General features: G+C 50.0%; 2 protein-coding genes across 2 annotated transcripts in view; one reads left to right on the top strand and one right to left on the bottom strand.

Moving 5' to 3' along the window:
* The window catches only part of LOC309414919 (serine/threonine-protein kinase PAK 3-like), a gene marked incomplete at its 5' end in the record, with an annotated part of 28,057 nt that extends 27,074 nt beyond the window's left edge, over positions 1-983 (bottom strand). Inside the window, one exon of the mRNA XM_082012298.1 lies at positions 899-983. Within this exon, the coding sequence (XP_081868424.1) occupies positions 899-983 (85 nt within the window). The remainder of the gene's footprint in view (positions 1-898) is intronic.
* Positions 984-1,977: 994 nt separating this feature from the next.
* The window catches only part of LOC309414918 (serine/threonine-protein kinase PAK 3-like), a gene marked incomplete at both ends in the record, with an annotated part of 29,212 nt that continues 17,961 nt past the window's right edge, over positions 1,978-13,228 (top strand). The window contains one exon of the mRNA XM_082012297.1: positions 1,978-2,086. Coding sequence (XP_081868423.1) covers positions 1,978-2,086 — 109 coding nt within the window. The remainder of the gene's footprint in view (positions 2,087-13,228) is intronic.

Here is a 13,228-nt window from a genome sequence, read left to right as displayed (position 1 = left end):
ACGGCATCCTTCGAATTTATGAAGGACTATCAACAGAGATGGGGTTGTCCATGAGCATGAGAACCACATGAAGTCTAAAAGTCAGCAAAGGCACCTGCTCTGAGCCCACCAGAGCATGTCTGCTCCAAAGCGTGGCAGCCTCCTGTCACACCGGAGGCAGCTCTACCTTCCACTGTCTCCAGATGTCAGGGCTCCGGTGGGTCACTCTTGGGGTAGCAGCAGGAACACTTTGGCACAGGTAAAAAGCGTTCCCAGAGCTTCCTGCAAGCATTTGCACAGCTCACAGCCCAGGACAGCTGTGCCTGTGACGGCCACACCGTTTTTACCCTGCCTCCCCAGAACAAGGACAACATTCTGGACATCTCACTCCTGGGCAGAAAGCCCAGAGACTTCCTTTAATGACAGAAATCCAAAGAGCTACAATAAGCTTTTTAAATCAAGTACAGCCAATAAAAAGCAGACAAACCCACCAAAAATGATGGGTAATCCTCTGAGGCACTCCTGAGGAAGAAAAGCTCTCCCGTTAAGTCCACTGCCCCTCACAAAACAGACAAGTGGCTTAAAGAGATGCCTTCAAAGAAACTGCAGATGGAAGAGAACCCTGGTAACTCTAGTACAAGAAACTGCCCAACCTGCTGTAGACATATTGGACCAGAAAAGTGGCTTACAAGACACAAAACACAGTACAATCCACCAGAGCAGCAAAAAAGTCAACCAGAAGAAACATCGTACACAAACCAAAGGTGCCTGTCCAACCACTAAAAAGACAAGCTGAAAAAGGACTCTCCACAAAAAAAGGCTACACAGAACACAACGCAAGGCAGAAATAACCTAACCCCAGGAACCCAGGGCAACAAACCCAGATTCTGTCCATAGCAAGAACACGCTTTAATCCTACCTCGCTGAAACTCTGGCATGCCATAACCCTGCCACCCCATCAACCTAGCAAACTGTAGCCCTAGCTTCCCATAACCCTCGCCCATTGTAGCTCTAGGATGTCAACAAAATGAACACAAACTCTCTGGAAATCTCTGCCGGGACCTTCAGGTGGCCCCGGATTTCAGACATCACAACTTGGAAGTGGGAGCAGGACTAGAGCCACAGGGATGTCACCAGCATCCATCTTTACATCATCCGTCACACCCTGATAACGGGCCCAGGTTAAACACTCCCAGGGAGAAAGGCTGAGGCACTCAGAGACATTGAACCAGACAGCCACAGCCACGGGGCTTCAGCTCATCTTTGCTGTGTCAGAGCCACCAGGCAGATGACCCTGTCCTCCTGGAGACACTCCTCAGGGCAGACGTACCCAGTGCCAGGTGGCTGGATATGGCCTTTGCTCTATGGGGAGGCGCCTTCTGGGAGCAGGATCCCTCACAGGGGCACTGGGAAGCCCTCCTGGATCCCAGAGAAACATCTCTGTGCTGCTCCGTATCTCACCAAAACCAGCGGTGGAGGAAGGCTGCTTTCATAGCCTCCAAGACAACCAGCTCACCTGGGCCGCTCTGTGGCCACCTTTGCTGTCAGGCAGGTCTCAGCACTGCTCTGCAAGCAGCTGTCTCCTCCCTGCAGGGCACTCTCCAGCACAGGGTACATCTCCACTTGCTCAGTCTGTGGGCAAAGATCGAAAGGGAGGGATGGGTTTGCTTTGCCCTCATTCCCAGGGTGCCACAAGAGAGACCTGCCACCCCCAAATCAGCCGTGTGACGTGGACACCACATACGAGCTGCAGACGTGGGTCAGGACGGCTGTGGGGAGCGGGCAAGCCAATCTGCGGTGCCCTCGGTGCTGGCTGAAAGCAGAGCTGGAGGCAACGGGGCGAAGCCCAGGGCAGCCGGCAGCAGGGCCCGGCAGGATGCAGTGCCCGCAGAAATGCCCGGCTCCTGGAGCCTTAGCCCTGGGGCTGCAGCACGGGGACGGCACCAGCTGGGGCTTCGCCGGGAAAAACCAGGCAGGGGTGACCCTGACATCCCACATATGCACCTGGCCTTGGGACTTGACAACCTGGCCCTCTGCCCATCGCCACCAGGGGATCCAGAAAGCAGCGCCACTGGCCATGAAGTGGTCCTGAGACATCGCTCCATGGGTGAGTCTTTAACCAGCGGGCCTAAAATGAGGACAAAGCCTGGAGGCCATCGCTGTTCTGTCCTTCTCCATCCCCCTGTCCTCATCTACATCCCTCTGTCACCCCTCTCTGCCCCTCTGTGCCCCTCTCCTCCTCTTCCCTGCTCCGCCTTGGCCCGGGCCCGGGCCTGGGCAACCCCATGCAGACGGCCATGAGGCTGTGGGCGGGCGGGGCCTGGCTGGGGGGCGGGATGCAGGCTCAGGCAGCAGGAGGGCGTGCCCCAGGGCATGCCGGGAGCTGTAGTCCTGGGCTCGGGGCTGCCAGGCGGCCATCTTGGTCTTGGAGGCCCAGTCTCCCTGCTCCAGCTGCAGCGAGGCTGCCCTGAGGGCCGGGGCCTCTCAGCCTGCATCTGGCTCGGGTTTGCGTGGGCTGTCTCTGGCCTTGCTCTCCTGGTGACGTGGATGCAGAGGGGCAGATGGACACTTAGTGCCTCTGGAGAGGAGCTGCCGTGGCTGAAGCTGAAGCTGAAGAGCTCAGCAGAAGGTGAAGCAGCTGGAGAATGAGATGAAGAGGATCCCAGCAGCTGCTGCCTCCAGCTGCAGACAAGAGACAGCCGGCCTCTCCAGGTGAGGAAGGGTCCCTCTCAGTAGTTCTCAGCAGACCAGATCTCCAATGTGCACCGCGGGGTCTGTATAAATAAGGAAAAGTGCAGTACGGCCACGTAGTGTGTGTTGGCGGGGGGGGGGGGGGGGGGTTGGTGTGGGTGCGTGCGTGTGGGTGCGTGGCTGTGCATCTAGGCAGCCTCATGTTGTCGGAGCTGTAAGGCACCAATGTGTTCTCTTAGGTGGACATTCAAGTGAGTGGAGCTACAGCAGAGGAAGGGAGGAAAGGGCAGACAGAGACAGAAGTGCCTGAATTCTCTAACTGGTCTGGCAGTGCAGAGGGCAGGAACTCCGGTGAGTGCTGGGTCCATGGGGTCATGTCACCCCTCTTCTGTGTCCCAGTCCCTCCCTGCCCGCTCCCCTTTCCCTCTGTGTAATTTTTTTTTTTTTTGGTTCTGTTTCCCTCCTTTATTACCGTGCTCTGCTCCCTACCTCCCCTTTCTCTTTTCTCCAAGTCTTTCTCTTTCTCTCTCATCTCCCTCTCCCTTTACTTTCCCTCTTGCCCCTCTTTCCTGCTCCCTGTGCTTCTTTTTTTCTGTCTCTCTCTGTCTGCAGGCCAGTGCAGGTTTTTCCTTCTCCATCTCTTTGAATCATAGACTAGTTTGGGTTGGAAGGGATCTTTAAAGGTCGTCCAGTCCAACCCCCCTGCACTGAGCAAGGACATCCTCAACTAGAGCAGGTTGCTCAGAGGCCTGTCCATCCTGGCCTGGAATGTTCCCAGGGATGGGGCATCTACCACCTCTCTGGGCAACCTGTGCCTGTCTTTCACCACCCTCATTGTGAAAAATTTCTTCCTTAGATCTAGCCTTTACCTACCCTCTTATAGTTTAAAACCATGAGCCCTTGTTCTGTCACAGCAGGGCCAGCTAAAAAGCCTGTCCCCATCTTTCTTATAGATCCCCTGTAATTACTGGAAGGCTGCAAAAAGGTCTCCTCGGAGCCTCCTCTTCTCCAGGCTGAACAACCCCAACTCTCTCAGCCTGTCCTCATAGGAGAAGTGTTCCATCCCTCGGATCATTTTGGTGGCCCTCCTCCTGACCACTCCAACAGGTCCATGTCTTATCCTGTGCGGAGGGCTCCAGAGCTGGACACAGTGCTCCAGGTGGGTCTCACCAGAGCGTAGTAGAGGGGCAGCATCCCCTCTCTCGACCTGCTGGCCACGCTGCTTTGGATGCAGCCCAGGATACCGTTGGTCTGCTGCTTCTCTTTTGTTCTCTCTCTTTCTCGCTCTGTCCTGTTCACAGTCACTGTGTTTTTCCATTCTCTATCCCACCGTCCCTGTCCTTCTTCCTGCTCATCTCTTCTCTCTCTGTCCCTCTCTGCTGCTTCCTGAGCCTTCCACCTGCCCTCCTCCATCTCTTGGCAAGGTTCCCAATACCTCTCTCTCTTTCTCCATTCCGCTGTGCTGCTCACTGTCCCTGGTTTTCTCTTTCTTTCTGTTGTCTCTCTCGTCTGGCGCTCTGTCCTCCTCCCTGCCCCAACTTTTCTCACTATGTCCTTCTGTCCTGCCTCTGTCCCTGCCCCTGTTCTTTTTCAGCCCCCCTCCATCTTGCTGCGTCCCCAGGCTTGTTTTGCAGTCTCTGTTCTGGCCCCAGCCCTTATTTTGCTTTCCCTCTCCTGCTCCCTCCCCCTCCTTCTGCCTCTCTTCCTCTTGCCCTGCTGCTGCTTTCTCCCTCTCTTCCCAGATCCCTGTCCCTTTTTCCCTCTTGCTGTCCTTCTTTCCCCTCTCTTTGTTCTGTCTCTTTCTGTCCCGTTCCCTGCCCCATCCTTTCTCACTGTATCCCCCTGTCCAGCTGGCTGCCCCTTCTTTCCCTCTCTCTTGCTCTATGTTTTCTTTCTCCAGGTCTCTGTCCTGCTGCCCATCACAGTTGCTTTTTTCCACCAGTGCTGTCCTGCCCCCTGTTCCTTTTCTCTCTCTCTGTCACTCTGTGAATTCTCTCTGAATTTGTTTGCAGTGTAACAAAATTGAACAAAGATGACTTAGGATGAATTAAGTCTTTTTTTATTACCTGTCATTCCGTGTAGTGACAGGTGTCACTTTTGCATCACTTTTCTCTTTATATTTGCTCTTCTTCAATTTCCTCTTCTTGTGTTCGTGCTTTTGGCTCTTTTCCAAATCCGTTTGGTTTCCAATGTGTTTCTTTGGCTTCTTGTGCTTCTTCTTCTCTTGGTTCTTTTTTTTCTTGCTCTCTTGACTCTCTCCTGAGCTGGCACTGCTGCTGTGGCTTTGAGTCTGCCTCTCAGAAGGGCTTCGCCTATGGCTGCAGCTAACACTGGGACTGCTTTGACTTTCACGTCTGCTTGCTTCAGGGTGGTCAACTGCAGCAGGTGCTGCTGTATCGTCTTCCACCTTACCAACAGCCTTTTCTTTTGGCTCTTTAGGATTTTTTTCCTGCAGTGTTTCCTCTGAAGGCTCCACCTCTTTTTCATGCTGTTTTACAGGATTTGGTGGCTTAGCACTCATGTTTTTATAGCACTAGCAGGTTTTCCTACGTTTGCGGGCACTGGCTAGATTTAACATCTTCCTCTTCAGACTCAGAGTCAACTCTATCCCACTTTGACGGAGGGATCTGGATCATAATATTGACATCTTTATCAGGGGCTGTTATATCATTATTAGACTCCTCTCTGGTCTTAAGGAGTTTAGTGCCTGGCTTTTCTTCAGTCTTTCTAATGGGGCTTCCCTCAGTAGAACTAATGCTCAGAGAAGAAAAGCGCATGTTAGTACTGGGTGAGATCCACACACTGCCATTTTCTGTAACGTTTTCTAAAATGGCTTTTGTTTCAATTCTAAATCTTCAGGAGTTTTTCAAAAGATGTTCAATTAAGGGAACAGGCAAGAGAACGGATGAGCCCACTAGCTGTGACTATGAGCAACCAATGGATTTAGTATCTTCCTACTCTACATGTAATTAACAAAGACACGAGATTATCAGATTGGGGCCCATCTGATCTGGTAATACCTTCAGGTCCTACTTCTACCAATGGTGGATACATGAGACATGCACTCTTGTTTCATTCTTGTAAGCAAGCAATTATGGAGAGGTATACACAACCAAAGCTCTATCCTCATGTCCCACTGTTCTTCCTTAGAAAAATGTACAGTTTTGAACCTTCTTAGAACACCAAGACACTACCTTATGTCTCCAGCCATGTCTTAAATGTTTTGAGTTTGCTTTGTCCTCCTTCTTTAGGCACTGAAATCTAAATCCTAACAGTTCCACACTAGATCACTTTTCTGTTTTTCACGTGTCATACAATGGAACCTAGAAGAGAGGTCTCCAAGGGAAGTGCCAAACACGGAGGCACTGAGCTGGGAGCAGTGTAGCTGTGTCGATATGGCGCTGTGCTCAAAGCCAAAATCAGTACAACCTATTGTCAGCCAAGCTGCTCTCTCTGCAAGGTATAATTTCATGTCCTACTGACAAAAGTAGAACATGACAGTGCCTTGCAATTTTTGAAACGCAAAATATTGCATGAGATAGACATGTCTGTTGTCCTTGCCGTTCGCAGTAGCGTGGATTTGAAGGAAGACCGAGAGGGCCCTCCTCCAAGAGTCAACATGTAATGAATAAGAAGAGGGGAAAAAGAAGTCCCAGAAGTAAGGGTCAAACATGTTATTAGCTTTCTGCGCAGTACAGACTGCTTGTTTCCTTTAACAAAATTTGGTTCTGACACAAGTACAGTTGAACAGGAGAGATCACAGATTATTCACTCATTTAGCAGGGATTTAGCTGTTCCTTCCATTAGTCACCATAAAGAATTCTGCAGTTTTTGGGGTGGGGGGAGGAAGGAGAGAATAGGAAAAGAAGTGATGAGGTACCTGGTGTAATCTACAAGACTTGAATGAGAGCCATCAGCTCCTGTTACTTCTCACTTTTCCCTTTGCTTTTTCTTGTTTCACGTTGCTGCTGCTCGGCTCATGTTTCTCAAGAGGTTCTTTTGCGGGTGGCACATTTTCTCCACTCACCATCTTTTTGCCAGTTTCTTAGTTAAGTTGAATCTTACTGAAGATTGTTAAGGCTTCAGGGTTTTAAGAAAAGCAGATTTATCTTTTGCTGGAGTTCATTCTCCTTTTTCACCATCAGGCTTGGTCTTCCCCTTCCATGATGTGTTTGATTCAGCACTTTCTGCTTTAGAGGCCTTCATGGAAGTGGCTTCACGTTCTTTGTCAACCTTTTCATCACCTTTTATTTCTTTTTTTTCAGGTTTCGCATCAGAAGTTTTGCTTTTTTCAGTAGGTTTTTTTGGCTGCCCCTCTTTGTTGGAGAGCTGCTCTGACTTGATTTCTTTTGGATGGTCTTTCTTTGCCTTTTCCTCCACGGCTGGTCTAGTTTCTGGGTGATCTTCTATCACTTTTGGATGAATTTTCTGTGGGGTACCAAGAGCCTTCTCATCCTTTTGAGAGGAAAATGTTTAAACATTGTCTGTCTTTGGCACGTCCTCCTTCACTTGTTTCACAGGAGGTTCCATTGGAGGAGGCTTTTCACGCTCGCTGTCCACCTTCACTTGGGAAGCTTTAGCTGGTTTTCTTATATTGTCTTTCTGAGGAGGAACAGCCACTTCTGCTTCCCGCTTTGTCTTGCCAGTTTTTGACTTTGGCTCCTTCTCTTTCTTCTCCTTTTCAGACACCGGTTTGAACATGTCGTGGTTTAGCCCCAGCCGGCAACTAAGTGCCATGCAGCTGCCCGCTCACTCCCCTCTCCCCCAGTGCGACAGGGGAGAGCATTGGGAAAAAACTCGTGGGTTGAGTTAAAAACAGTTTAATAGGACAGCAAGAGAGAAGGAAACAACAATGATAACAACCATAATAATACCGACAAAGGAACATAGAAGAACAAGTGATGCCCAATGCAGCAATTACTCAGCAGCCGGCAATCCATAACCCATCCCCGAGCAGCGATTTCTGCCCCCCCGGCTAACTCCAATTTGTGTACTGGGCATGATGTTGTATGGTAGGGAATATCTCTTTGGCCAGCCTGGGTTAGCTGTGCTGTGTCCCCTCGCAGCTTCCCGTGCACTCCCAGCCTTCTTGCTGGGGCCAGCACGAGAAGCTGGACTGTCCTTGACTACTTAGCAACAACTCAAAACATCAGCACATTATCAACATTTTCTCATCCCAAATCCAAAATATAGCCTCACGCTAGCATCTGTGAAGAAAACCAGCTCTATCCTGCCTGAAACCAGGACAGATATGCATCTAGTGAGGATGAAAGTACCTACTTTGACTTTTTTGGGTTGTTTTTGCACTTTTTATCAATATCTCCTTAAAAGTCTACTTCAGCAAAAGAAGAAGAAATCGCTTCTCGTTTCTGTGTCTGACTAAGAACTAACCTGATCATACAGAGAACCAATGTGAAGAGCCATTGGTTGTCGTTACTGGGTACCATATCTGACTTGTCGTGCTTTCCCTGTGTGTCGGGTGGTGGTTTCTGCGTGGCACTGGTCTGTGCTGCTGGGTCCACATCCCTGTTGGTTGCCAGATGCAAGGCAAAGGGCTTATCCTCGTTTAAAATTACTGGTCTACTTTCAGAAACTGTCTCCACAGACTTAAAAAAGAAATTCTTCCTCATCTCTTTGTGCTCTAGGAGAGAAGCAGTGGGGGGGTTTCAGGGCAGTGCCCATAAAAGAGCCTTTAGGAGATCCTGTCCCTTGCCCGTCAGATGGTGCAATGAAGAGTTTGAGAAAGTCATGGGTGTTTTGGTGTCCACCAAAGCAGGTGGGTTTGGGTTTTTTGTTGTTTTGTGGTCAGGCATTGGAACAGGCTGCCCAGGGAGATGGTGGAGTCGCCATCCCTGGAAGTGTTCAAAAAACGTGTGGATGTGGCGCTTCAGGACATGGTTTAGGGGACATGGTGGTTCTGGATTAATGGTTGGACTTGATGATCTTAAAGGTCCTTTCCAACCTAGTGATTCTGTGATTCTGTGATTCTGTGATTTATAGCTTGTGTTTCTTACATAGGAGAGCTGGGAGGCTGGGAGGAAATCCTGTGGGTAGCAGAGGATGTGCTTAGTTACATATCAAAGGAAGATGAAATAAATAACTATGTAAGGGTCAGCATAAGTATTGAGATGTTTTGCTGTTTAAATGTCGACCTGAACTTTGACTGAAATGGATTCGCTGGCACTTTTCTTCTCTCCTAGTTCATGTGTGGGTAGAAGAAAGAAGGCAGCAGACATACACACTGGCTAAAACCGCTTTTTATTGCCGGCTGTAAAGGTGCCTCTTGGCTGTAAGCCTGAGAAGGACCCCACATTACAATTCTCGATGCCTCATATGCAATTTTAAGGGTACTCACATATTCATTTTTGCAGGCTGAAAAACCCATTGGCTTTGGCCACGACATGTTACTGTTTGCTTTTGTGTATTTGTACACACAACCTGCCCTGTGCAAGCATGCTTAATGCATATTTATTAGCTGAGTTGGCACTATCTCGTTGCACCTTTGCCGCATTCAGCTGGTTTCTGTCTGTTTCTTTCTAATGCTAAGCCCACTTGTATAGGTGAGGCCACTGTCAGTCAAGTTCTCTTGTGCATGTCTTTGAAGCTAGCTTTACACAGGAGCTTTTTCTTATGAAGCACAATTGGCTGATCAGCTTTGTCACCAGGGCTAGTTCAAAGCCTACGCAGCAGGAAGCAACTGCTGCCAGACAAGGCTTCTTTATATCCCACGGGAGCTCAGTGGTTGTAACACACTTTCTGGTTTTCCTTGGGAGACAGGGGGGACCAAAGCTCTTGCATCAGAGCGTACCTTGGTCGGGGGAGGCAGGGTAAAAACGGTGTGGCCGTCACAGGCACGGCTGTCCTGGGCTGTGAGCTGTGCAAATGCTTGCAGGAAGCTCTGGGAACGCTTTTTACCTGTGCCAAAGTGTTCCTGCTGCTACCCCAAGAGTGACCCACCGGAGCCCTGACATCTGGAGACAGTGGAAGGTAGAGCTGCCTCCCGTGTGACAGGAGGCTGCCACGCTTTGGAGCAGGTGCTTTTGCTGACTTTTAGACTTCATGTGGTTCTCATGCTCATGGACAACCCCATCTCTGTTGATAGTCCTTCATAAATTCGAAGGATGCCGTGAAGTACATGAACTCTGCCCCTCCACTCCGCTGTGGCAAGACCCCAGCTGGAGTACTGTGTCAGGACCCTGCACTTGGCCATGCTGAACCTTAGAGGTTCACACGAGCCCATTCCTCGAGCTTATCCAGGTCCCTCTGGACGGCATCCCATCCCTCAGGCGTGTCAACCGCACCACTCAGCACAGTCCACAGTCCATCAAATCTCTCTCTCTCCAACTTAGAGAGAAGGCTGTTGTGGGGGACTGTCTCAAAGGCCTTACAGAACTCTGGATAGACGACGTCGGTTGCTCTTCCCTTGCCCACTAATGTGGTCGCTGCATCACAGAAGGCCACTAGGTTGGTCAGGCAGGACTTGTCCTAGGTGAAGCCGTGCTGACTGTCTCGAATCGCCTCCCTGTTGGGAGGTAAGTTGACATCTCCCTGCAAAAGAGGCAGTGTCAGGCCCCAAAATGAGTCAGACCCACGTTCAAAAATGAGGTGGTCAAGCAGCAGCCTTAAAAACTTCCACCTTGTGGAATACTCCTGAAATGAATTCTCTTTCTGCTTTTGTCCCCTAAATGGCATTGAAACTGTGACTTTTCTTCTCTTGCTTGTTTTTACAACTAAAGCAGACAGTAGATGGAGCAATCATGACCATTTTTCCGGAGAAGCATTAGTGGCCAAAGGTCATGTTTACTTTTGTTTCTTTGCATCCTTGCTCCTTCACGCTGTTCAGATTGGGGTACAGGGTATACTTGTTTTGTGCGTTTTATGAGTTATTCTTGGATCCTTTGAGCAACAGGTTATGGACCCTGAGGATTTTTTTGTGGTGTTTTGTGATAGAGGGGAATTTTCAAGGATTTCTTGCATTAGCTGTAGAGAAGATGTGGTGGGCTGACCTTGGCTAGACGCCAGGTGCCCACCAAAGCTGCTCTGTCACTACCCCTCCTCAGCTGGACAGGGGAGAGAAAATATAAGGACAAGCCTGTGGCTCGAGATAAGGACAGGGAGAGATCATTCAGCAATTCCCATCACGGGCAAAACAGACTCAACTTGGGGAAATTTGTTTAAGTTCTTGCCAATCAAAATCAGAGTAGGATAATGGGAAATATGATGAAATCTTAAAACACCTTCCTGGCACCCCTCCCTTCGTCCTGGGCTGTCACGGATGGATAATTTAGGCTGCTTAAAGAATCACTGCCGAAGATATCAGAAAGCGAATGATTTTAATCTAGATTTGTAAAAAGCGCGAATTAACAGAAGTTGCTGGCAAGGTCCACTCTATTCCATATTCAACGTGGAAAAGCTATGCAGAGAGAAGCCAGATTACAATTAAACTGGAATGATTTACGTGTCTATCGGATCGAGTTAATGTGTATCTTGAGGAGAGAAACTAGGGGACACCCTCCTCTTGAGACACGAGGCTCAGAGTGGACCAAAATCCACCCCTAGTCCTGGACTTGGTCAACGGTTTATGACTAAGGTTAGGTAAGGAAAGTAAAGGAATGCCCTCCCGTTGAGTCACGAGGTTCAGGGTGGACCCCCATGCTTTCTAAAGTCCTTTTCAGAGGGGAGTCTAGGTGCGGCTGAATCCACTCCTAGTCCCAGACTTGGTCAACGGTTTACATGACTAAAGGGATAGAGTATCAGGGATTCTGGTGTAGTGATATAGTCCATGATTTTGTGCTTCCTGTCACTTAAAGATGGCAATTTATCCAATACAAAATAGCAGCAATCACATTCACTAACAATGCCGAGATAAGTCACAGTATCAAATCATATAAAACTTAGCAGCATAATCCACTGAAACTTACTACGAGAATTCTTTTTCAAAATATTTGTTCTGCAGTCTTTTCCTTTATTCTTTTCTAACAAGAGCTTCCATGAACTTGTGATACCTGTTTGGATAGGTACACAGTTCCACTAACAAGCTGAAAATAGCACCTACCAGACACCGACAACACGGTGTTTTTCCTGCTGCCCAGCCCAGCCCAGGATTACGGCAGTGGTTGGTTTAGTACTGCAGGGTCCCATGGGGATCCCTCTCTGGGGGCTGGTTAAGCTCGGCAGTGTGAGCAGGAGGGTACGCTTTCTCATCTCACATCCCTTCTTCCAGTCAGTTACGAGGGAGTCCCAGAGTCCTCTGGGCATATTCTTCTGGACTGAAGGGTTCTTTTGTAGTGGAGACCCACCATAGAGAAACAGAAGGAAAGCTTCATCTTACGCTATAGGTTCGAGTGAGATGAAACTACAAAACGTTAACCAGGTCCTGAAAGCGTACGGCCCTTGGCTTGGAGTCCGGACAATCCAGTTCCTCTAACCCTTGCAGGCTGGCACAGCAGGGCAGGATCACGTCAGGCTACGTGAGACTGTGTCGGCATCGTCCAGCCTGGGCCCCAGCCACGGGGTGCCATCCTCCAGAAACAGGCTGCTCCAGCACGGGCCTGCCACGGGGTCACGGCCTCCTTCGGGCATCCCCCTGCCCCGGCGGGGGGTCCTCCCCAGGCTGCAGGTGGAGATCTGCTCCAGCGTGGAGCTGCATGGCTGCAGGGGCACAGCCTGCCTCACCATGGTCTTCACCAGGGGCTGCAGCGGAACCTCTCCTGCGGCGCCTGGAGCACCTCCTGCCCCTCCTTCTGCACGGACCTTGGTGTCTGCAGGGCTCTTTTCACATGTTCTCACTCCTCTCTCCGGCTGCAAATGCCACGTGCCGGTTTTGTCCCCTTCTGAAATATGTTATCCCAGAGGTGCTGCCCCCGTCGCTGCCTGGCTTGGCCCCGCCGGGCACGGGCTCTATGGGACACAGGGGCAGCTTCTAGCAGCTTCTCACAGAAGCCACCCCTGCAGCCCTGCTGCCACAACCTTGCCACGTAAACCCCATGCAGAGGACGTGGTTGCCGTGCATAAACTCGCAAACCAACCCAGAACGGCTGCCATTGTGATGTAACAGGAACGGTGTCACAGAGGGCGAGAAGGCAGGCATAAGCGTCCCGAGCAATCTCCATAGCAGGCTCACTCCAGGAAGACCCTCGTGGTGTGGGCATTCCCGTCCAAGAGCCTGCAGATGTGATGGGGATGTCCTTTATCCTCCTGGTTGCCTAGAGTCTGCAAAATTGTGACGTATCGTTGCAAAAATGAGAGAGCAAGTCTGTGCTGCAGTTCGCGTTTTCTTTTCTTTGGCTTTTTCTGTATTGTATTTGCCAGACAGACCCTGGCTGGCCACACATGTAGCAAGTAAGTGGAGGTTTTTAGTACTAGCTGGCTTCTGTATCGATGTGTTCTTTGGCTGTTCCTTAATAACGGAGTTGATTTTTAAACAAAAATGCCAGTAAGATACCATGACTTTGGTAAAGCTTCTGTCAAGAGCTGCAGCTAATAAGGGGGTGTCTCTATCCCACCGGGTGTGGACAGCTTTTGGACAGATTTACCTGCACTGGTTCAGTTCCCCACG

The sequence above is a fragment of the Phaethon aethereus genome (genome assembly GCF_964289735.1).
Source record: "Phaethon aethereus genome assembly, chromosome: 34".
Classification (NCBI taxonomy): domain Eukaryota; kingdom Metazoa; phylum Chordata; class Aves; order Phaethontiformes; family Phaethontidae; genus Phaethon; species Phaethon aethereus.
The sequence above is the reverse complement of the archived record's forward strand: the minus strand, read 5'-3'. Positions and strand labels throughout refer to the sequence as shown.